This window comes from Manis pentadactyla, chromosome 12 (assembly GCF_030020395.1).
Source record: "Manis pentadactyla isolate mManPen7 chromosome 12, mManPen7.hap1, whole genome shotgun sequence".
NCBI lineage: Eukaryota > Metazoa > Chordata > Mammalia > Pholidota > Manidae > Manis > Manis pentadactyla.
The window spans coordinates 96,664,569-96,691,430 of record NC_080030.1 but is presented as its reverse complement, the minus strand read 5'-3'; the positions used below and the strand labels follow the sequence as shown (position 1 = coordinate 96,691,430).

At 34.0% G+C, this 26,862-nt stretch overlaps 1 protein-coding gene across 7 annotated transcripts in view; it reads left to right on the top strand.

The window, feature by feature from the left end:
• EPHA7 (EPH receptor A7) overlaps positions 1-26,862 on the top strand; it is a 160,613-nt gene that overhangs the window by 116,559 nt on the left and 17,192 nt on the right. For 4 of the 7 annotated variants that reach the window (XM_036890413.2, XM_036890412.2, XM_036890417.2 and 1 more), the window contains exons 6-9: positions 15,825-15,949; positions 18,573-18,756; positions 24,607-24,715; positions 25,352-25,407. In XM_036890413.2, the coding sequence (XP_036746308.1) occupies positions 15,825-15,949; positions 18,573-18,756; positions 24,607-24,715; positions 25,352-25,407 (474 nt within the window). The remainder of the gene's footprint in view (positions 1-15,824; positions 15,950-18,572; positions 18,757-24,606; positions 24,716-25,351; positions 25,408-26,862) is intronic. The other 3 variants (XM_036890415.2, XM_036890414.2, XM_057489433.1) reach the window with 1 other exon arrangement.

Below are 26,862 nucleotides of genomic sequence, written 5' to 3'. Positions count from 1 at the left end.
AATCAGTAGCCATAGAACTATAAAAATATCTTGGTCATAAGTTCTTTTAACTACAAATATGAAGAAGTTTTTATGTGTATATATAAAGTTTTTACACGCTCATATATATGACGTTTTAAAATCACATGACTAGATTTACATATATGAAGAACTACAAGTATTTATATGATTGCATCTAAAACTACTTAGAATAAATATAACAAGGATACATTTTATATATGTATATAAATATAAAGCCTGCATCAATTTGGGTAAAATAATGTGTTCTTTTATAATTTGTGAGTGTTTTGTTTTTCATCCAAAACAGTTTTAAGGCCGACAGAATAGGTATAAACTAAAATCCTTCATCAAAATGACCACTTAAATAAAAATTCAAGGAATTGAAACTAATAATTTGATGGGCTTTGTGTTATTAATAGGTATATTATATATAACCAATGATTTTATAAGTCCCACTTGATCTCCAAAAACCTGTGCAGGCACACAAAACAAGATGTAATTATGCTAAATACTTTTCAAAGCTACCAGTTTAAAAACTATTTCAATTAATAATTAATAATTTGAATTCATTGGTATCAAAATTTATCTTAGTGATATATTGAAAATTACCAAAAATTGCTGACTTTTAAGTTACCATCGTATCTACATAGATTGGTACCACTAATGTTTTTCTTTTTTTAATCATTTTATGTTGTTTCTCCCTTAAAGAATTGTAATACTGCAAGCGTTAGTCAAAAAAGTATCTAATCATAAGGTATATGTACTTTACAAAGTTCTTTAAGCTATTTTAGCACTTTAATTTGAAAGAATAATTAACTTAGAACTAAAACAACAAATTTGCTTCTTATAAGAAAGTTTCAGATAACTGAGCATTGTCACTTATTCATTAAACCAGAATCTAAGGTGGACCTAAAGGCTGGGAACTATGATAAATAGAGGGGACATACCGGTTAGCAAAACCAAACGTGATCCCCCCAACCATTGGAACTTGCAGTCTAGTGGGGGGGAAATGGACATTCATCAAATAATCATGCAAACACATGTCAATTTACAGCTCTAATGTGCTGTAAAGGGAGATTTCCTAATTCCGTGAGAGCACGTAATAGGTTGGACTGACTCCAGTCAGGGAAGTTGGAGAAGATACTCTAACAGGAATAGTGAGAACACTGTTTCATCTCAATGGGAGAAGGACCTTGAGGCAGCCGAAGAACAAAAAGAAGTACCGGGTGCACAGAAGGAGGGGAGATTTATACACGGTGAGGCTGGAAAGGTAGAAAAACAGTAGGTCATGGTAAGGACTTTGCTCCTTATTCTAAAAGCTTTTAACAACTTCCATTAGATATAATTTGCATCCATAAAATTCACACCTTTCCAGTGTATAATTCAATGATTTTTAGTAAATTTACAGAGTTATGTAACCCTCACCACAATCCAGTATTAAAAGATTTCTGCTACCTCGGTAAGATCCATCATGCCCATTTACAGTCACTCCCCATCCCCACCTCTAGACCTGAGCAACTGCTAATTTCCTTCGTCTCTATAGAATGTCTTTCTAAATATTTCATATAAATAAAATCATAAGATATGGGTCTTATGCACCTGACATCTTTCACTTAGCGTGTTTTTGAGGTTCATCCATGTTGTGCCATATGGCAAGTCCGTTCATTTTTATGGATTAATACTGCTCCCTTGTATGTATTCCATTTTCTCTTTGCCAGTTGACGAAACTTTAGGTTCTTTCCACTTTTTTGGAATGAATAATGTTGCTCCGAACATTCACATTTAAGTCTTCATGTGAACCTATAATTTTATTTCTCCTGGGTACACAACTAAGTGGAGTTACTGGGTCATATGGTAACTTTATATTTAACTCTTTAAAAAATTGCCAAACTGATTTTCCAAAGTGGCTGCTTCATTTTACATTTCTACCAACTATGCATGAGAAATCCAATTTTTCCACATCCTGTCAACACATATTATTATCTGTCTTTTTGATGGTACCCATCCTAGGAGGTATCAAGTGATTCTTTTAATGTGATTTTAATTGGCATTTCCTGAATGACTAATGAAAAGGAGCATCATTTTATGTAATCTTGAGGAAACTGAGTTTTCTTTGAAGAGAAGGGTCTTGCATAGGAAACAAAAGTATTAGCCACACAAAGATGAGTCAAGGGAAGTCAAGAAAGAAAGAAAAGATTGACAATATTAATGCTACCAACAATGCAAGAAATGTGAGAACTGAGAACAGTCCTTCAGTTTGGTTAGATGAGGGCATTGGTGGCCTTATCATCCACTGGCTGGATAGAATGAGGTGGGCTGAAGCCACACTGAAGAAGGCTGGAGAGTAAATAGGAGTTGAAGAAATGGAGAAAAGGAATCTAGACCACTTTTTTGGCATATTTAGCTGTAAAAAGAAGAGAGGTTCCTCGGTAGATGGATATAGGCTTGAGAAATAATTTTATTTGCATGGGAGAAAGTTGAATTTATGTAAAATCTGTTAGGAAGAATACGATGAAAAGGAAGAGATTGGTTATGTAAAAGAGAAAGAGTAATTAATGGATAACATAATGAATTTACCATTTATTTAACATATACAAATGCTTAAAATGTGGATGCTGCAGTGTTCCTTACTAATACTATGAACCAATATGAACCCCTTTTTCACATAGGAATTTCTCAAGTATAAAATGTCTAAATGAAACAATGTCATTGGTAGGTGTTCTTGTAACAAATTCTATGTTTATGTTTGTTAGCATTATTCATGCTGTTGGTAAATGGCTTCTCTCACCAAAAATCTGTTTAAATCACCTAATATCAACTTTTCAGACCTGACCACTGCCCTACTCAGGTTTTCTACAACCATCTTATTCCCTAATGAAAAGCCTTTTACCTGAAGTAACTCTCTCATTCATTCAAAGGAAAAAATTATTCTCACCTCACTCATAAACTTGACAGATAAGGATTTAATGACATCATAAATATCTCTCCAAGTCTTATTTTCTGTAACCCATAATCTTACTTCTTCATCCATGACCTGGTGCCTTCATTTGGCATCTGAACCACTTACCTTGGTCTTTTTTTTTTTACCTATATTCAGGAAAGAAATCAACTGAGAACGTTGTGGTGACGGGGTTCAGGGTGGAGGAAACAAGTTAGTGGATGATCCCCCTCTCCCCTGCTGTGGGGAAGGTGAGGCTGGCACACTCTGCTGGTTTCCTCCCTCATATAAAGCCCTTTCTTCTTTCCTACTGTCGTTTTGAGGGGCAGCAGTACACCCAGCTTGCATTTTAAAAATCCGTGTCCAGAAATCCTTTTCTCATTTCGGGAATGAGATGTAAACAAAAGATTGCTAGACCTTGCTAAGAAACTGGGCTTTCCTTTTTTAGACCCTGAGCATTCCGCATTGCCTTTCACTGCATGCCTGCGAGGCGGACGTTAGAGCTGCTAAAAGCCGCCGCAGCAGCACGTTGCAGCCACAAGGGAAACGCCGCGAGTATCATCTTTGCAACCTTGAGCCACTGGAAGAAATACAGCCACTGCCTATCAGTGGAGTACATTCTATTTTTGCATGAAGGAAAAAAACAACCAAAAAAAAAAAAAACCTTAAGACTGTACTCTTACTCCAGGACTCCAGGATAGGCAAACTTTTTCTGAAAAAGACCAGGTTACAACTATGTCCTACTCTGTAGGCCATATTTTCTCTTCTGTAGTTCCTTACCTCTGATACTTTAGCACAATAACAGCCACAGACAATACGCAAACGGATGCAGCTGTGTTTCAGCGAAACTTAATTAAAAAAACAAAAAGAAAAACAGGTAACTCCCTAGATTCAGCTCATGGCCGTAGACTTCTGCCCCAGCTCATAACAGGTGAAAACACTGGGGTGTTAGCTTCTTTGTATTTATGTTCTAGTTACTTAGATGGTTATTTCCTGGTGGCTGGAAACTGTTTAGGAATAATGTCAAAACTCCCTCTGAGGCAAGAGGGCGGAAGGAGTAAGAGGAAAGCCAAGTTTGACCAGTTCCTGTCTCTGGCCAAGAGAGAGGAGAATTTTAGGAAATTCGGGAAGATCTTCATTCTTGTATTGAAGCAACTGTGTTCAGAAGTAATAGCAAACACATTTTAGTCATTGGATTTTTTTTTTTCTGTTTTGCCTGGTTACTAGTATTAAAACAGAATTGTTTTTAATTCACTTTCTATACAAATATTTTGAGTCATATACATGTTTGTAAGCTCACCTGGCCATTGAAATGCCATTTGTGATATTACGTCTATGGGAAATAAAGTTCAGATTGCAAACAGCCAAACTACAGATTAACTTTGGGACCAAAGTCCTTCATAAATTGGGAACCCTCCCCCTATATATATAACTATTTATTATAAACTGGGTTTTTCCCAGTGCATAAAAATGACTCCTGGTATTAATTAGCCACTCTAGGAAAGTGCATTGATTTTCTCTTGGTACTGAAATATTATTTAGTAAATTAATGCTACATTGCACCATTGGCATCATACAGGCTAAGGAAATTTAATGTGATTTTCATTTATGCCTGACTTCCTCAGCAGTAGCTTATACATTGTGAAGCAACAACTTCTTATAGAGGCAATACTAGTTGAAATGTATTCAGCAGATTCTGTTAAATTAAGTGCTTAATTTGTAGTAGGTTCTTGAAATAAAGTAATAAATCTTGACTAGTATTGAGGACTTTTATTAAGCAGTATGAATTTCTTAAGTTTATGCACTTTTGAGATGAAATATGTTCAAAGTACCTGGAGCAGTGGAGATGATGGCATTTTTTAATTGCACATTTTAAATTAAGTAATTTTAGTGAGTTTTGAGATACTTTAGGTTCCCCTTTTTTCTTCCTCTTCCCTCCTCCCCCTTGTACCATTCTTCCGTTCTTCTTCCTAATTTTTTCTTCCCCTTGAATAATTCAACTGTTAGTAGGATGGGAAATTAAAATCAAGTTACTTGTGAGGAGTACCACCAAAGAGATGATTTGGGGAAAGCATGTTAAAAACAAAGTACACGAAACCAGGAGTGAGAAAAAGTCTCTGCAAAAAAATGATATTGTTGGACAATATTTAAGAAGGTAGGTTGGTTTGGATACATGTGAGTTTTAGGCCTGGAAAATGCATAGTCAAAAACAGTTTATACCAGAATAGAAGACACAAAGAGGAGAAATAGAATAAAAAGAGGTTTGAAGCAGAAAAGTATGAGATTGTTATCAGCCAGAATATAATAAAATTGGTCATTTTTTTCCAACCATTATCAAAACCTTTGGGATAGAGTAAAACAATGGCATAATATAGAACTGCTCCACTTACATTTCCTGTATCATGTTTTTTTATTGTATGACTGTAAATGCATATGTCACTGTGTAAATAGATATGTCCTCAGTTATATATCATATAATGAAGTGACTTTCAAAAATGTTTAAATACACTTAATAGTAATTCACACATGTACATTGTAATCTTTGTTACATTCATATATAAACATTCAGATATGTGAAACAAACATCTTATGAAACTATGTCACTATAGGCAGTAACTCAGTTTTTATTCTATTTCATTCCTTTTTTTAAGAATTTTGGTTGCAATACCAATACATCATATTGATTTTAAAATAATGAAGAACTGTGGTGTACTGGAAAAAGATTTGAGAGTTATGAATGCAATGTAATCACATAATAAACACACAGTTGGCATTTGGTAATGCATGTTTTATTCTGATGGAAAATATGATTTATTCTGAATGTATATGACTGATGCACTGCCTTAAGCAAATCTCATATCTCCTCTTTCTTTAATATTCTTTCCATTGACAATGTTCCTCTTAATAAACAACCTACATGTTCTTTAAAAACATGCTTTATTGCTCCTGAAAATTAAACCAAATCTGTGGACTTCCGAATGTTGTTAAAATATACAAAACAATATTTAAAACATTGCATAGGTATTAAGGAGGAGGAGCTCATGAGCTTATTTAGCCATATAATTGTATATGTAAATTTGTTAGTATATGTTATTACAAAATTTAAGAACCATTCATGTTTCATGATACATAAAATAGTATATAAATTAAACCTATCTAAATGAGGGATTACATTCATGTACATATTATAAGGAAATATATCAAATGTAAAATCACTGAGACAGCCTGTGTTTAACATAAATTAATAAAAACATTTGTTTGTAACGAACTTAAATAGAAATCTATGAAAATACTTTTAAGATATCCCTAGCATAAACATTTGTACTAAATTAATATTTCAAAAATTGTCTAAATACAGTATTTTTGCGATACAGCACAATTGTCTATTTATAAGAAAACATTTTCCAAAGTCAAAGAAAATGTATACAGCTGAATATTATTTTGGTGATACGTGAGGGAGGTTTTGGTTGTTAACAAATGTGTGTGTGTGTGTGTGTGTGTGTACACAATATAGATATTTTTATATGTAAATATATTTTATGCAATTTTATTCTACTTAAGCATTCATTTTCACCACTAATAAAGTCTGGTTGTAAGCCATTGTTGCATATTTGGCCTTATTAATAAGGTATTCTTCAGCTATGGATTCATGGAAAATTAGAGAAGTAGTCAGATTATTTGATAGATGGTGTGTGAAAGTTTTTTTTTTTTTTAAAGCTATTCAAAATATTTTCCTCACTACCCCAAATAAAAGAGGCTGTTTCATCTGTATTTTTTTCTCAGTTCAATATATATTACATTATTTTGAAAAGGGTATATATTGTTGGTCCTCTTCCCATTTTGGTATCCATTTCATTGTTTTTACAGTGATATGGTCCTTCTGAATGATTTAGTATTAATGTCTATCTGTCTAGCTGGAACATATAAAATACAGAGTGGTCATTACAGAAATTCGTCGTTCAATGTAATACTTAAAAATCTAACATTTGCCAACATTTATAATGGAAATCACTGGAATCCCACCTTGAAATGACAATGTCTGTTCCTGTGGAAGCTTCACAGGAATTGTTCTTAAACTCAGCTGTGTGTCAGATTCATCTGAGGAGCGCTTGAAAAGTACGATGCCTAAATCTGATCTCAGAATCAGAGTATTCTAGAATGGGTCCCAACATCAGTAAGTGTAATACAGATGAAATAAGTATGGGATAGCAATACGTGGCATATATTTTGTTGAGTTCTTACTATGTGCCAGGAATGGTTTTAAGTATTTTAAATGTATGTACATATTAAGTTTCCAGAACAATTCTATTTATGAAGTATGCAATCTGATTATATCTACTTTAAAGTTAAGAAAACTAAGGCACAGGGAAATCAGTTCCTTGTTCAAGGTTGTAAAGTTTACAAATAAGTAATGGAATCTATGTGCAAACCCAGAAGACTAGCTTGTGGTCCCATGCTCTTCACTCCTATGCTCTTGCTTCTCTAAGTTTCCTGCCTTCAAGAAACATCAGAATAGCTCAAAAGATAAATAATTACAAAATAATTAAATGTGACATTGTATAGTTCTGTCAACAAGGGAAATAGAGGTTTAGAAAAAAAAATTCTGTAAGGTAAAGCAGAAGAGCAATGATTGAATGAACTGCAACTTACTGGTGGAAGTTACTAGAAAGAAAAACATGGGCCCAGTTCTGAACCTGACTGTTTTTATTTAATTAATGTAAAGTTATCTCTTGCAGATTGGAGGCATGATACTAACATTCCTGATAACTACTTTAAATGAATAATTACACAGTCAAACACTGAATCACAAGTGCTTTTTGCAACAAGGAAATTTTTTTGTGTATTTTGCCCTTCACCGTCTTTCAAATTCACTGGCACTGAGTTCATACCTCGTCTACGCTGTAATATTTAGTTGTGCATTCAAACTGTGCACAGTTATGTTCTGACTTGTTTTCTACATTAAAATCTCCTTCAAAGTGGGAACTGAGGCCTCATCATCTTTGCAGTCCATGCAATTTTTTGTTTATAGTATAATCAGTCATGAAAACCTCTATGTTGAATTTATAAATGAATGAAACTCTCATGAGAAATTAGTAACAATGCTGTAATAGTGATCTTACCTTCTGGGAATTTTAGTTTCACAGTGAAGGGTACTTAAACTAGTGCTAGAATACTTCTAAAAGACATTGCTACTCAAAATGCTAGTGTCTGATACATAACTTGCTCCAGAAAAAAGTCAGCTAGCATCAACAGAAAAAAAGTGCTCGCTGGCGTAGATGTGCATATGACACACATTTCTCATCTTCTCGTAAGAGAATGACTTGCAGCTGCATTTTGAGTAGCTAGTCTGCACTTAGACTGTCACTATCTAAAATATTTTAAGTTATAATTACTTAGTCCTTATTTCCCTTTATAAAGCAATAACTCCAAATGAGTTTTAACAGTGGCTACATGTTGCCTATTCAGTCCACATAACCTCACCTACCTTTTTTAATCTGAAGGCACTAAACTGCTCTGAAATATTTTATTGTCCTTAGAGGATTCATATTAAATATGAGCTTGCCACCAGTTTCACTGCAGCATAATTAATCAGAGGTGGCAAAGGGTCATGCTTATTGATAAGGATCTGGTCAAATATATAGTAGTATGTCATCTAATGGAATACAACACAGCTGATAAAGAGCTATGCATGTCTGTATGTGTTCAATGATACAAGTTATAAAATGCAGTTTTATAAGGTTTTTGAACTTTGCTGTTAGAGTAATACCATTCATGTAAAAAAATGCATGCACTTGTACATACCTAGACTGTTTCTAGAAGGATAGCAAAGAAACTGCAAAGAGTAGTTGCTTCAGGGAATGGAACCTTTGTGACATAGGGGCGAGGTAGGGAGGAAGTCTCACTTTTCACTATATACTCTTGTGCATGTATTTGCCATTTAAAAAAAATGTAATTTGCAATTTCTGCTCAGTTTGATCTGTTCCGGTATCTTTAGGTTCTAGGACTGCCATTTGAACAAATCCTGTAGGGTCTTTTCATTATTATGGCACATTGTGGACAGTCAGCACATGTTAAGTGAATGCATGACTACTTAGCTTTCCTCTTTCCATCATCTGCTCTCAGAAATGCCCACCCTTAGAATCACTATAGTTGAAAAAAGATTAGTTAGAACTTAAAAACATGGGATTGGATCCAAAATCTGTCCTTTCTTAGTGGATGTTATTTAATTTCCATAAACCAAACTAATAGAACAGCAGTACCTACCTCACAGTGCTGTACTAGGGAAGAAAGAAGAACAAGTATATTACAATACGTATATATATGAATATTGCCAACTAAGGATCTACAGAAATGACAAATATTTGTTGAGTTAGAACTGAACAGAAATTCCCAACTTACATTGGCTCGACTTAATTTTTTTTTTTGCTTTACAGTGGTGCAAAAGCAATACACATTAGTAGAAATCATACTTCGCATTTTGAATTTTGACCTTTTCCCTTGCTAGTTATATGATTGACAATACTGTCTCCTGTGATGCTGGCATGAGGTGCAGCTTCCAGTCAGCCATCCAATCACGACAGTAAACAGCCAATACACTTATAAACCTCTACAACCCATTTTGTTTTTCACTTTCTGTAAAGCATTCACTAAGTTACATGAGATAACACCATATTAAAAAATAGACTTTGTGTTAGATGATTTTCTCCAACTATAGGCCAATGTAAGTGTTTTGAGCACATTTGAAATAGGCTAGACTAAGGTATGATGTTCATTAAGTTAGGTGTATTAAATGTATTTTCAATTTTTTCAGCTCCCTATCTTTTCAATTTATGATGGGTTGATCAGGACATGACCCCATCGAAAGTTGTGGAAGGTCTGTAGTAAAAAGTAATATTAACTGTTGACTAAAAAGAGAGGTAAAACATGCAACTCAATATCCAGTGCTTCCTTAATCTTTTTTGAACTGTCATATTAGGTCCTCATTTCATTATTCTTTCATGGGTAAGACTGGCGTAAATAGTCCCGATAGTTCTGGGATGCTGTGTAATTTATACCTGTTGTTTACAAAATCTTTTTATTTTATTTACATTGTGAGTTACACATAATTCTATGAAAATAAAAATGCAGCAGAACTTACAAATTAACTCATCATCAATTAACATTTTGGTCAGTACTTAAGCAGAGGCTTGCAAGAGTCCTAGTATGTGTTTAGGACCAATGGCCACAGTGGTTTTCTCTACAGCCCTCACCTCTCTGCCCTTAAAGCATTTTACCCAGAGATGTTGCCAGGAGCACTAAAGCCTATAGGAATTAACTATCCAAAGAGTTGATTACTAACCATCTGATGATAAGAAAGAAAATTTTATTCTCAGAAAGTTGTGTTGTCAGATCATTCTTACAAAGATATTGTGACTATGGCTTTAAAGAGCAAGGCCATTCTTACTTGAACAAGTAGTGACTTTGTTATTCCCGTTGTTACCCTATCGAAAATAAACTGACTTAACAAACGTACTCAAGTGGGTCCCCAATTCGGGATGCTTTCTTTTTCTTGCTTTTCCAGTTCGACTCCATATTCATTTTTTCACAGCTCTTTCAGATCTTATTTTCAGCTTTTATTCATATTGTCTCTTCAATAGGTGTCCTTAAATATATTTCAAAATCTTTCTGTGATGTCTCTTATTTTTTTATTCTTTACATTTTGAATAAAACATCCTCCTAATGAGAATGTTAAATACGTAGCCATGCAAATAATGTAATTTAATTTTGAAAAAGATAATTCATTGCCCACTGATTTTTTTCAACTATTTTTTATACAGTGAGATTTTATGTTTGGTTTAGCCACAGGTCACGCCTCTTTCCAACCAAAAATAATTTGACAGACATCTACTGCAAATGGATTGCTTGTAATTACTGCAGACTCAGTTGCCCATATTAGTTGTGCTTTTTTAAACAAAATTTTATATTTATTGCTCATAATATTATTACTGACCATTTTTTCACAGCCAGGAAATTGAAATCTTGTAAAATCACATTAGGATTTTTTTTTACATATTCCAATATACCGTAAAAAGTGAAATTGATATGTCACATGATATTCCACTGGGTCAGGTATACTTATAGGCTTATATAGCCTAGTGTTTTGTAATGAAATAAATTTCTTTGTATTTTTATATGTTTGGCCTGTAATATAAAAATGAAACACCTGTGGGGAAAAATAAGAAAGCTAAAAGTTGTGTTTTATAAAATGCTAAGTTCCTAATAATACAAATTCTTTGTTATTTCAAAGGATTGCTAAAAATGAATTTCATACTGTATTGCAACCAAAGTGTTAAGTAAAAGACTGTTGTTCTATCATCAGATTTGCATTTGACTGTGTTCTAAAGATTTCTGCATTTTCACTTTTTGTATTTGCCTAATGGAAATCTAACAAATGTCAATAGATTTAACAACTTAAAATGCATGGTAAAAGGTCATTTCGTGCTAGTTGACCCATCTTACCTCACTGTATTGTTTAGAAATACAAATATTGTTTTTCCACTCACCATTCATTATTGAACTTCAGTGAGAGCCCTTAAATGTTATAAAAGTAATGACTAGTAATTTAAAATTACTTTTTAAATCCAAAATCAAATTCATGAGCTTCATTGGAGTTCTACTACAAAATGTTTCTTCCAAAGAGAAAGTAAAGGTTTCTTTCTTATAAGACATTGTGTTTTGAGTTCTAATCAAGATCACAATCCCTTGACTCCATGCTATTTCAACATAACGTTTGACATATCACGTTATTAAACTATCCTATTACAAATCTTTGTGCATAGTTAAGTATATCTTATCTTTACTGTATGTATTAGTGTTCTACCGCTGCCATAAAAAATTACCACAAAAACTTAAACAACATCCATTTGTTATCTCCCAGTTCTGTAGGTCAGAAGTCTGGGCACCGCAATGCTCAGCTGGACCCTCTTTCACCAGCTTCACACGTTGTCAGATGAACAGGGCTCTTAACTGGACGTTCTGGGGAAGATCCACTTCCAGTTTCATTCGTGCTCTTGTCAGAATTCAAGGCTTTGGCACTTGTAAAATTGAGGTCTCGGTTTTCCTGCCTCCGTCTTCCAGGGCCAGTCTCTGATCCTGAAGCCTGTCCCCGTATGTTCCCATGTTTCTCACGTGTCTCCCTCCAGCAGTGGCAGAATGATTCCCTCTCATGCTTCGAATCTCTCTGGCTGCTTCTGCAGCATGTCTGTGACCCTGGCTGGAGAAATTCCTTTGCTTTTAAGGGCTAATGTGATTATATTTGGTCCCCTGGCAAAAATCCAGAGTAATATCTTTATTGTAATGCCCATAACCTTAATTACACCTGTAATGTCCCTTTTGCCAGGAAATGTTGCATATTTACATGTTCCAGAGATTACAGAAATCTTTGGAGGGTCATTTGCCTACTATATTATGTTTTTAAATTGTCTTTTTCCCTACTTCGTGCTAGGAAATTTTTTCATACATGTAGATGAACTTAACATTGTAGTGAAGAAAAATGGAGACTTTATGAATATATTCCATTTTATAATTTAAGTATACTACTGTACTTGGATTTTAATTAGAATTAAAATCAATGATCATTCATGAGTATGTAAAGCTCAAAATCTGTAAAATATTGATTGGTTCACATCTGTACATAAACCCATCATTCTTACAGATTATTTTTAAATTCAAAACCTCATACTAACAATAGCAACCCACAAATTTTAACTCGGTCCGTTTTTAGACTTTTGCCCTCCTATTGTATCAATTTTATCAACTTGGTTTTTATGCTATAGAGATTTACCACTTTGAACCACAGAAACCATTTTCTGAATTTCCTAAGATTATCTTTCATTGTCACTTGTACGTACTCTATATATGTCCTCAATCTTGAATATCTTTAAGGGCAAAAAAAATTCCATCTTTTTCTTCAGTTGAAACTAATTTTTAAATTTGAATATTTCTAGAAATGTCACAAATGAATCTGTTAATTGTTTGTTAGGAGCCCTACTAAAATTCATGTTTAAAAACTCCTCTCTATGTAGAGTTTGTTTTCCTACATTTTCAGGGAATAATAAATTTACTGTTCGTTACTATGTATTAGATTCACATCAATTCCAATTACAATGGATTTTATTTCACTTTGATAATTACGGAAATTTAATTAAAATATGTAACGTGATTGCTTCTTATAGATATGTATAATTGAGCTGTATACATATTCTCATAATGAATTTCAGATTGTAGTTAATTGAATATTTTGCATACAAGTGAGCATATTAGTGAAATTGTTACAATGTAATTCATTGAGTAGATCAAATGTGTTAAGCATAGAAATCCTGTTTAAAGATTAGAGTGCCTTATGCCACTTCAGTTTTACTTTTTTGTACAATAGAGGATCCAACCGCAAATAATGACCCCATAAGAATCTGACTAGCTTAAAGATGTTTTTGTTTATAAACTGTAAATCCTATGAGTTGTATATCCTTTATGCCTAAGATACTGAGACTCACAGGAAAATATTATCAAATTTCCTACCGAAATGTTGCATTTGAAGGACCTAAGACCAGGAAAGATTTTTCCTGTCATGCAGTTTAACCTATTCTCAAGGGCCATGTGCTAGTACTTCTATCCAGACCCTTAACTGTGTGCCTTCATACAGATAGTATCAACAAGGGATAGATTTTAAAGAGAAATATACAGGATATCAGAAGTATCATTACTTATATATATGGCTCCTTCTGCAAAAAAAAGAAAAAATATAGTGTACAGTAGTGGTAATGCTGTGATACTGGTTTCAAAATATTACATATATATGAAATATATTTTTAAGTATCTTTTCCCCCCACCCCCAGTTAACCATCATTTTATTGATAACAGTTCTTTTCCAGGATGAAATAATGAATATAAATTTAGCGTGTAACTTGCAGAAAACAAGTGCCCTTCTATACTTAGATCTTGCTGCGACATATCAGAAACTAAATGAGCTGCATTTATACCCCCGGTCTCCTCCATACCTTAGAGAATGCAGTGCCTCATTCATCTTACTATTTAGAGATAGAAAATAAGCGAAGTGTCGTATAGCTTGACTTACACTAAACATCACATTAAGTTAACGTGTGTTATTGGACAGATAGCTAAAGATTGGCATCTAACTAAATTTCTAGCCTATTTCCAAATGGCACACCTCATGTCATAATCCCTGATCAGAGAGACCAGGAGCTTTATAGTGTAATTCCATGCACCGACTCCGAGTCTTCTCAGCTGTGCTGCATTCTGATTTTTACTAATTAAAGTTAAAATACAGATTTTTCTGAATGACTTTAAGTAAGTTAGGTATTAGAGACTATCTGCTACATGGAATCACACCTCACAGTTAGTTGGGATTTATGCTTCCCAATCCTACGGCTCCAGTAAGCAGCCTCTTGAACATCCCAGTCAACTAAGATATGCTTAAGCCTGTTCTGGGTGGAGAGACAAATCACCTTAGAAGCAAATTCTTCTTCACTACATTTATTCAGGTTTAAAAAGTTGTGGCAAAAATAAAATTTCTTATTAGAAATTTGTTTTATTGGAAACATACCAGAAACACATTTAGTCTGTAAACACAGTCTGTTGGGTAAGTCAGCTGCATACCCCTAAAGTAAAAGTTGTCCCACTTCATCTGCTGCCCTAGTTACACTTTTGTTAGTACCCTGAGAGGAAATTAGAGGCTGAAGTCTTCTGTGTCCTTCCCTCAAAATCTCTAAGCGAGAAAGATACAAAAAATGTTTTCTGTAGACATTGATATAAAAAAATACTAAGATGTAGAAGAAACACAATAAAGTGATAAACATCAGAAGCTTGCTTAAATGGCTCTGGCCCCATATAATTGCTTTTCTGTCGGCAGGGTTATTAACAATTTTGGACATCTGAAAATTAAATTAACAGCCTGAAAATATTTTACAGAATGAGATAGAGCATGATACATGAAACATAATGATCCCACTGAAATTCAGCCAAGCCCGTGCAGCTACTCATTTAGACAGAGAAGACAACTAGTTAATCATCACCAAGCAAATTAGACAGAGCAAATTAGTTTGCTACATTCCACAGTCTTAGCTACCAAAAAGAGTATATGCCGCTAATTAGAATGAAAGAACTCTAAGCCTAGTATTATCTACATGGAAAGAGAAAGCGAAATTATAATTTGAACTGCTTCTGTCAGAGCTTGAAGACTAGGTTATGTAGGTGTGTTAGGTGTGCTAGAGTCTGTATGTATATTATGTGTGTTCATGCACATTTTTAAGTAGCACAGCTTTAGCATTTTCTTGCATATTGATCTAATAAAGTATAAAAATTTTTTCTGAGGTTAGTTGGAACTCTTTGGGAGTACATCTGTATGCACATGTGAAACATCATTTTTAAAAAGTGTGATTCCTTTAATTGAAGATTGAAGTAGCCATTTCATATACATTTTCTTGCACAGTATTAACTTGTTTTTTCTTTTAAAAAATGTGCCATTGCATGTGAAATAAATATTTGGACTCAGTTTATCACTGGAGATTAATCTGAAATCATATTTTGTAGCCTTAATTAGCATTCATTCTCTTAATTGTCATTCTCAGCCCCATCATTTCCATTTTTCACTAACTTGAACAATGCTATCTTCTGCTGTTTGCACTTTAATTTAAATTTCTATTAAGGTTTATGAACAGTAATAAGGTCCTGTTTGAATATTCATTAGTTTCTGAATTGTAAGCTATGAAAAGGTGCTTTCTTTTACCTTAATGAAACTGGCACAGCATGGGACTGATCAGTTGTGACATTTGATTCGAGGCATCCAGTGAATTTTCTCATTGTTTATTGACACATCTTGTCCAAACAGCTCCCTCGCAAGTGAGTGGGGTAATGAAGGAAAGAGTGCTCCAGCGGAGTGTGGAGCTTTCTTGGCAGGAGCCAGAGCATCCCAACGGAGTCATCACCGAATATGAAATCAAGTACTACGAGAAAGTAAGTGCTAAGAACGGCTGAACTGCAATGTACAGGGTGCCGCATGTCACCCTGCTGCATCGTAGACTGAACTCGGTCGCTAAGCCAACTGTTTGAAGCTCTTTCAAAATCCACAGTTCATTTTTGCCATTTTTAATAACCATATCCCTGAATCTCTGGTTCATGATCATAATGATGATGTCTGTGTATTAAGTTTCTGTGTTACACAAGTGAAAATATTCCACTAGTAGTATATATTCTATTTTTGATATCATAGTAATAAAAATGTAAGCTGTTTTAGTACCACAGAAACCACACAGTCCAATGCATTTTTTAAAAATGTTTCTTTTAAGATGTCTGTTTGGATCCTTAATGATTTATTTTATTTGTGTGGTTTCAGTGGTAATGATGGTAGCTTCAAATCACTTAGCAATTAGAAAAAATAAGAATAGGTTCCGTAATAAATATGTCATATTCTCCAAACTTCAGAGTGAGGTTATGATATTGCACTGCTTTAAATACCTCCTGAAATTGATGTAATACCTGTTATAGTAATCATGTCCACCACTTCTTTATATTCCTCTCTCTAAGAAAAACAATATGGCTAAAACCCAAGTGCTGCCCCTTTAATCCCTTTGAATGACTCAGTTTTACTAGTGATGGATCTGAGTGTATGAGATCATTTATTTCTGGAGAAAAAAAGTGGGAGGACACCCTATTCACCAATTATCCAGGTTTCACCTCACAAAACGACCTGGTTCAAAGTTTAAAACATGGAAACTATTACTATAACTAGTAGTAATAATAATGTGTTACTGTTACTGACCTAAGTGAATTTGCCGAACTGCTATAATATATACCATTTTAACCATTCAGACAGAATTTCAAAATAGGAGCCTAAAGCTTTGGAAGAACTTGGGGGTTAAATTGACTTGATTGAATAATTTAAGTGCATACACTACTTTGTCAATAGATGCTTCTTTTTTCTCTTTGTCCTTTGAAGAAAAACAGATCATTTTAAGATTAATTTCAATATTCAGATTAAGTTTACAATATTTTTGTTTACTATTTCCATTATGAATTAATAAGTTCATAGTTATAGTCATAGAGGCCAAAGTTACAGTTTAAATATGTCATTTTCATACCAGGGAATACATTTCTTATCTCATCAGTTGTGTCTCTGAGGGAATCCCTGTTTTTAATTTTGGTGGTGTTACGTCTTTTTTCCAATGAGCTCTAACAGTTATAGTCCAAAAATATAAGTTATTTGGGAAATGAAAGAGTAAAGTTTCTCACAATAAAACAAAATATTTTGCAAGTCCTTACTCTGGAATAAGTTTGTTCAAAGAGACATGATTCTATTTTACATGACAGAAATGGAATATTCTACATTGGCTGAACTTACAGATTCTGAATTTATGGATCTGTTAAATACTGTAGATTATTAAAAGAGAATAACAGTACTGCATTGTAATGCATGTAATCGTGTGATTTCTATATATCATTATGTCGTCTAATGTTAGTTATGGCTAATTCTTTTATTTGAGATAATATATACTTATAATAATAACAAAAAACAGCAATAAAATATTATTTTTATAAGTGATTGTAAGGACAACTATAAATCTGCTCACTAAATCCAGTTTAAATGCATATTTATTTATACTTTTGCATAAACCACTGTCAAGGCATATCAAACAACCAGACTGACATTTTCAGATTTCAATGAATAGTCTCATTGCCAGACACAGTTGAGCACAGTTATTTTTTATAGAGCACATAAAAACTGTCTAAAATTGTATATTTTAATGAAGAGTTTTTATAACATTTTTCATAAATAGTCCATTAGAGTCATCAATTAAGCTTTAAATTTATATTCACTTTAATGTTGTTTTCATGGAGATTTTTTTTGTATTCTTGAATTTTTATATTCATTTCATTCCTAGGCTTCTCATATATAATATGATGCCATTTTTAAACTCTGTAGGCTTTTTTTCATATCTAAAGAATGAGAAAATTAAACTGAATCATGTTTAAAATGTTATCAACCCAAAAATATGTAACACTTTAACTTTTATTTTCATGGTTTTAATTTGAGATATTCCATTAAATACTGTTTTATAAAAGTAGTTTTAATGTGTGAGAAATGCAGTTTTTAATGAAAACAGTTGATATGTCGCTATGGTAGCAGTGTTCGCTAAAATTCTTGCATGTATCTTAATAGCTTTTTCACTTTAAGCATATGGCTTTTTGCTTGATGAATAACACTCAGGAAAAATATTAAGAGAATTACATTATAAAGGGAAGGCTGTACTAAACCATTGGTTTTTATAGGTGTACCCATGTTTTGATGATATTTATGGCAAAATAGTTCTTGCCACTATGCCCTCTATCAACAAAGCAAAAACTCAAAACATCATAAATGTTTTAACAAAATTATCTCTGTTTGAAATTTAGGGAACAAAGGCATATATTCACATTTATATTTTGTACTATCTTAGAAACAACTCAGTGTTACAGTATTCCACAGGGCACAAGGTAGCCTTATAAAAACAATACAGCAAATTGAAATAAAATGCAAGAACGGGCTGTCAAATTGCCCCATTGCAGTCACAATTAAATATTCCCTGTATATTGTTTCTAGGATCAAAGGGAACGGACCTACTCGACAGTAAAAACCAAGTCCACTTCAGCTTCCATTAATAACCTGAAACCAGGAACAGTGTATGTTTTCCAGATTCGGGCCTTTACTGCTGCTGGTTATGGAAATTACAGTCCCAGACTTGACGTGGCCACCCTAGAGGAAGCTACAGGTAAAATGTTTGAAGGTAATTACCACCTTTGGTTTGGATTCTTACTCTTTATAACTCTGACATTTTTTTTTTCAATATTGGGGGTGAAGATTTGGTTCAAGATAATTTTTACATTTAAAGGTGACTGTATATGCATGTATACGTCCTTTGTAAAGGCTCTTCAGAATAAGAATTTAAAATTGGCTGTTTCGTTTCACAATGTTAGAATCTTGTGACTTAAGTTGGTCTCTTTAATGTGTATGGGAGTTCTGTTTAAAAGATGAACTTAGAAGCAGAAGCAGAACTTGTTGCGTTGTGTGTTGATACAGGCTGTTTTGGGAGACCCCCAAATGATCTTACTAGTTAAGTCAGTCAAAGCTGCTCCTTCCCAGAAACCCCCAAGTGAAGCCGGGGTGTACACCAGGGCGGACCACAGAACGAGGATGATGAATGCCAAAAGCTGCTTGCTTTTTAGCAACGCCTTCAAAAATTGCAGTTGAGAGAGAAGATCTTACAACTTGTATTGATTTCCATTTTTTTCTCTTTTCATTTTTTACATAGTATTTCAAACATATTAAAGAATATATTTAAAGTATATATGAAAGATTAAGAAAAACAATTGAATGAATATCTCTATCTACCACTCAGCTTAAAGACAGAACATCACCAGCATCTTGAACCCTCGTTATCATTCTGTTTGTATTTTATAATGAAACCTAGGAACATAATAAAAATACGTGTATACGGTGTTACAAATAAGCAGATGTGTCTTGAGATGCATGCCAAGGTTTATGGTCAAGGTGCAAGTTCACAACAGCTTGAGTACCATTGCTGGTGGTTGTTCTGCTCGCTGAAGTCTTGGTGTTCTCTGTATTCTGAGGTTTTTGAGTTTTCCCGGTATTTTAGTTCCTTAGGCACAGGGTTCACCCAGCTGTTTACCTCCTCAGCTCCTTGCCAATCGGATGACCCCACAAAAGTCTAAACAAAAATGAGCTGAAAAAAAATTAAGTGATTTTCTTTCCTTAATTTTAAATAAAAGTTTTAAAACTATTTTAAATCAATACCATTTTGACTAAAGAGTTATGTTGACATCAGAAAAATATTATATAGATGTTTTAAAAGGTAAAATAAATTGAGAAGTATTTCGATTAGCAAATGCTTAAGTTTGCTAGCAGTATTCTTCTTCCAAACATGTTGTAGTATTTTTAAACTCAGCAGTAACTCTCAGAATTTCAAATAGTAAAATATATATTGAAATAAATTTGAAATATAAATCATATATATAGAACTGTAGACACAAAGTCATCAATTTTTAAAATGTCACGTAATTTGGTGTGGCAAACTTACCATTATTCTTTGTTGAAGAGAGTAGATGAGATTAAAGGTGAGAATAAGTTCAGTGGCCCCAGAAACATTAAAGAATTTTAACTTTTCAACATTTCAACATTTGAGTGGTCTTTTGTTAAATGTGTTTTCTAGTAATTTTCAACTTAGACTAATCTTATATTACTTTGTGATTTCTAATATAATAAAACACTTCAAAGTATATTTTTTCATATTATAAAGAACAGTTCAAAGTTCCAGATAATTTTTACATTTAAAGGTGACTATATGTATACGTCCTTTGTAAAGGCTCTTCAGAATAAGAATTTAAAATTGGCTGTTTCATTTCACGTTAGAAACTTATGATTTAAATTAGTCTCTTCAGTGTATATGGGAGTTCTGTTTAAAAGATGAAGTTAGATCACATTTCCCTGTATGGCCCCGGAAGATGACTGGTTAGCCAGAGACGGGTAAGATTCCTCAAGGGAGGAACAACCTAAGACAGGCACAGTCGCAGGGGGGCCATCAGGTGAGAAATTGGGGATCAACAGAGGTGAGGCTTAGAACCTCACCCCCCCTGTTCTGAGAGAAATCTTCTGCATACGTGGATGTTTTATTGCCCTGGTCTAGCGCGGATTAACACATAGTCTACAGGCACACACCTGATCATCTACATTTGCTCTCTTACAACACTAAACTATGTTTTCTACCTTTATCTTGTATCTACCTACCACTTCAGCATTTTATTAAAAATAATAATAATAAAGAGAGAAATGTAGTATCCACACATAAATCAAGTATAAAAACCAAATGAGTATTCATATTTGAACTGACTGTTTAGAGTTCATAATGCATGAGCAAAACTGAAAGTTTCTGTGATGACTGCCCTTGTACTGTTCACCATGTAACTTATTCATTATGTAAGAATTTGTTCTCCATGTAAGAACTTGTTTGTTATGCCTCAGAAGATTGGAGACTGACGAAAATTAGGCTTGGGGTGGATTAATGATTGTGCATTGAGCACTGACTCCCCTATACAGAATTTTATTGTCGTTAACAACCATTTGATCAATAAATATGAGAGATGCCCTCACAAAAAAAAAAAAAAAAAAAAAAAAAAAAGACAGACTGCCAATGGTAAAATAAATAAGTAACCGGGATGTAATGTATAGCATAAGGAATATAGTCAAGATATTGTAACAGCTTGGTAGGGTGATAGCTGGAACCTCGAATTATGTATATAAATGTTCTACCACTGTGTTGTACACTTGAAACTAATGTAATGTAATACTGTGCGTCAACTACCCTTCAATAAAAAATAATTATTAAAAAAAAAAAAAAAAAAAAAAAGATGAAGTTAGAAGCAGAAGCAGAACTTGATTAGTTATCTCACATTTTACCTAAACATTCTTTATCAGTTAAGCCTTTAGGTTTGAAAACTTTCAGAATGAATTTGTGCAGTTTCCTGACTTCATAAACTATGGGTATCAGGCCAAACTATTATTTATTGAGTCCTGAGATTCATAGACACCATTTTCATTATTTAAAAATGAAGGAACTAAAACCCAAAGAGATCAAGAAGTAATATAACCTGAAATGATCACAAGAAATAGATATTAAAAAATATTTTCACATTAGAAAAAAATGTGGTGATTTTTATCATCGGAATATTCTCTCTCGCTGGAATGTAAAGTCGATGAAAGAAAGATCCATACCTCCTTTTCTTACTGTGGTCTTGCCAGTGCCTACTACAGTGCTAGACACATAAAGGCATTCAAAAAATAATCCAGGAGTGAATGCCTCCCAGTCATCAATGCAGAATGGATTGTCAGTGTCAAGTCTGTGCTGGCTGATACTCCTGGTTTCACATCTTAGCTCTGCCTTGCTTAGTTTTGGGACTGTGGATGAACTACTACTCTGTTCCCTAATTGTAAGGTACCTGTGTCCAACTCACGGTATTCTGAGGATTAGGTATGTTAATGTAACACAAAGGGCCAAGTACAGTAGCTGGCACACAGAAAATCTCAAGTGTCCCCTTTTACCATTCTCTAGCTTTTTGGTATCATGACCCATTACACACAATTTAAAAATACTGAGATGTTGATTATTTGGATGGTCTCTATTGATAGTCACCACATTAGAAATTAGAACCGAGAAATCTTTAAAACACACACATACGCCTTTAATTAATGATCAGACTGATGTTATCACACGTCACGGAGCTTCTGGAAAACTCAACTGCATGCATGTGAACATATGAGAGTGAAAAGTGTAATATCGTCATTTCCTATGTAAATAGTTTTGACCTTGTAGATCCTCTGGGAAGCTCTTGAGGCTCCCTCAGAAGTTCCCAACGACCCTTTAAGAATGGCTGATTTAGCACAAGTAGTATGTTAAGAATTAGAGGCACAGAGATACATGACACAATTGATGTTCTCAGTTGAAAGTTTAGTGAAAGAGAGAAAGTGTACACAAATTCTGGCCATACAATTAAGCACTGATAGAATGCATGGCCCAGTGCTATCAGAGAGTCAAGGAACAGAGACTCACTGTGCTAGGAAGGAGGGCAAAGGGGAAGATGTGTCTGAAGAAAAGTCACTTGAACACTGCTTGAAAAGAGAAGTTACACAGATATTCCATTGCACGTGGAAATAGCCTCTGCAGAGTCAATGCTACTGTGTTTACAATTCTTAAACCATGGTATGGTGATGATGGCACTTACAAATTACTTTAAAAATTTATTACCCATGAAATAGATGAAAATATGAACCATAGATGTTGACTCTGAGAATATTAAAGGGTGACCCTGACTATATAAAAATGTATAAATAAATATTCACAAATTCAAATTCATCATCCACCTGAGTTCAGTTTTCTCATTGGAATTCTGTCTCTGAAGCTCAGGGCAGAACTGAGCCTAAGACAAGCAAAGAATTAGACCCTTGGGACACACCGACTGAATGGAAACAATTTCTATGCATGTGTGTAATTTTTTCCTTTCTCATGCACAGAGCTACTCAATTCTTTTTCCGCTTTTTATAAGAAGACAGATAAAACCCAAAAGCAACCAAACCCAACCAATCAAACAGGAATTTTTTTTTTTATCTTCTCTATTGAATGATAACAGGCTGTAATTCAGAAACTAAAGCTTTAAAGTTGTTATCTTTTCCTCTTTATTTTCCCCCTTGTTTAGTTCCCTTCGGGAATAAATCAGTAAGTGCTGAATTAGAGAATGTGTGTAATAGCTTTGTTCAGAAACTATTGCACCAGAGCTATTTTTACTGCTTTTCAATGTAAGGGCAAGCTATAGTTAGCACAGGCGTGCCAAACATTAAGACATGAGTTGTCAAAAGGAGGGCAACTCAGATAAACTAGAGAAAAGCCATTCAGAAAAAAACTTCCTAGAGCCTATTGTGGCAAAACATGCTCTGCCTGCTTATAATTCATGGCTCTGGGGACCCAGCCCCTTGACACCAAGGAGGAGTAGTATTTTCCATCCTGCCTCAAATTAAAGATTACAGCTGTTGGTTGCTTCAGAAATAAGCAAACTATGTTAGTTTAACACTATATATTATATAATATTTGCCAGCGATCACTTATTGGAATGTGCATTTTCACTGTTTTACATTCCTTTGATTATTTTATGAAGTGTATACTGGTATTGAAAATATAGTGCTCTGGGGAAAATATGACAATTGCAAATTAACATGTAAATAAAACTTCACTAATTTGGAAAAATGGAAGTGAGAAGTCCATGTGACTTGATGAAGAATCAAATCAGAGGCTGCTTTAAATGACTTGCAAACATACACTGTTCCCAAAGAGACTTAGAAAGGTCCAGCTGGGCTTCCCCTAATGAGCATGAAGATTCACTTAGCATTGTACAGGAAGTGTCTACAATTAGAAAATGCTCAAATGCTTTTTAAAGTACTTACAGAAAGTTTGCTTCTTCATAAATAGCCTACCTCCTCTGTAACTGTAAACTCAAATCATGTATATTGCATACTTTGCCATATTACTACAAGTGATTCTCTTCTTTTCCCAGAATTTTGGTGGATTATAAATTCATGATATTCTACTATAATTACATGATAACTTTTATTTTATCTTGATGATATGAGAAATAAAGCATTTAAAGTGCCTTGAAAATGTGGAGTATGTATTTTAGTTCTTTTTTTTCCATACCAGAAAAATAGATACAGGGGGATCAAAATCCCTTGCTGTGGGAAAAATAGGGATTTAATAGCAACTGTAGATCAAAGATCTCTCTCTTATACATAACTAAATATCCAACTGCTAAGCAGGGATAGCCATTCAATAAGGCATTTTGTAGGTCTCTTTTATAGCTGAGGAATGTAAAATAGATGAAAGTATTGTCCCTACCACTTCTTTAAGAGGTAAAAATAAACATTTACTTAAATTTATAGACACAATATAATGCATTTGTTTAAAACCAGAGGTGGATTAAATAGCATAGATATCTCTTGTTTATAAGATTTGGTTTAACCTCTCCAGTTCTTGCCTGGCATTGAGAGATGCTGAGCCTGTTTCCTCTGCTTACAGCGACAGCCGTCTCCAGCGAACAGAATCCTGTTATTATAATTGCTGTGGTCGCAGTGGCAGGAACCATCATTCTCGTGTTCATGGTCTTTGGCTTTATCATTGGGAGAAGGTAGAACACAAATTTCTTCTGATCTCTAACATAAAATGTACTGATCTTCAGAATTATGTCCGCACCTCGCTTATTGTGTGGTCCATTCAAATGTTAAATCGTAAATGAAAACATTCTTTGTCTTATATGAAACATGAAAAGGTCAATTTTCATTCTCCCAAGGTTAAAAACCCAAGGTTGTGAGCATAATCACCACCTTTGGTTTAAGAGGCAGTGGGTATTGTAATTTCTGTTGGTTAAATTTGTATTGGTTATTTTCAGAGGTAGGCTTTCATAATCAATACAGAAGATATTTGGGGAAAGATATACTCTTTCAGTGAATGGGTTGTGGAAGCCACTTAAAATCTGTTTTTTCAGAAATAAGTATAAGCAAATATTCACTCACTGATAAACCTAAATCTATGAGACATATCCCTTCTGCTTGGTCTCACACAGAGACTATATTTTGCGAATTTTTTAATCATATGAATTGCTATGTTATTATTATGAGTTCATAACTTTATATAAGAAGTTTTTGTGTTTTGTTTATAGCTCTCACTAGCATGCTGTTAAATAATTAAGGTGTGTTGTACTGAATTTTAAGTATATAAGGTAAGATCGTTGATTGAGGTCATCACAAATCTGATTTTCTTCCAGGCACTGTGGTTATAGCAAAGCTGATCAAGAAGGGGATGAAGAGCTTTACTTTCATTGTAAGTGTTTGGCTTTTCTTTATTATTATGTACCCCAAGTAATATAGAAACCTAGCTGTTAGTATTGGCATGAATAAATTCCTAATGTATCATGCTTGAAATTACATAATGAGCTCACAATGTTGCTTTAAAGCATTTGAACACGACATTTAGAAAGAGAATCATATGATGTGACTTTTTTAAAACATAAAAGACATTCAGAAATGTAATCTTTCATAAAGAAACATTAATATAACTGCAAGATGTTTAGCTGCTTTTCTGTCACAATTTTTCCTTTTGCAAACTCTACCCAAGTGTTTCATACCATCCTAATAATACTCCATTTAATGTTGCATGGCCCATGTTCTAGCTGAGGAATTCATTTCTAATTAGAAGGATAAGCCCTTTTTTTCCACCCAGCGAGTGATGCTACTTCATAAAAGGCGAAGCTGAGGAGCCCATTTGTCTTCAGCTACTATGTATCGTCTGTCACCGATAGATATTTCACTAGACATTAATAATATGATAAGATCCAATCCTCTGATGTTCTCTTGTGGGTTTGGGTTATCTGATTCTTAAAAGCTGATTTTAGAAATCATATTCAGAAGGGAGCTTAGGGAACCGAAGCAAATAGATGCCATCTATGCAAGTAGTTGTAACTACTCCATGCAGCCAAAGTAAAAACCTAAAAGTCCAATGATTTTTTTTACCATAATTAATGATGTTCTTACCCAAACCCATTATTCCTATTTTTAATCCTTGAAAATAGTTTTTTAAATGTTATTTGTTATTTGTCTTAGTAACTGTAATCTTTACTAAAATTTCTCATGGACAGATTAATTTCCTATCTAGTACAAGAACTGTACCTATTATTGTGTTATGTATCAAATGAGTATGTCAGTGTCTGAAGATAGTTTCATGTACCCAACCTAAAATCACAAGAATCTATAAACATCAATCAAGAAAATGTTGGTTGAAAGACACAAATTGTGAATGCTGTTATTGTCATTCCTAAGATTCTTGAATGCATTTTTATTTGTTGAACCAACAATTACTTGACCTTAATTTTCAAAAGCGGAGTGGCTTTCTGTGATGTGCATCCAAATTGGCTGTGAAACTATAGAATTCAAAACACTCTGGGGCCCCTCACTTTCACAGATCCCTTTCAAAGCTGTGGGAGAGCCCTAGCAATTTTGCATGTATAATCTTTTTTTTCTTCTTCTTAAGAGAGGATATCCCGAATTGTAGAAGGTTCAAGCCTCACAGAACTTAAATCTACCCGTAATTATGACTGAATACACCTGATTTGGCATCCTCCCCTCTGAAATTATTTGATATGCTCCCAGTTCGGTGCTTCCTTTCACTAATCTGGCAGTGATTTTCCTGTGACGTGCCCCAGCAATGAGAGTGTCATAGGCAGCACATAGGACGTACAGAAAGTGGAGGATATTCTTTTCCTCTTTCATGACACGAAAG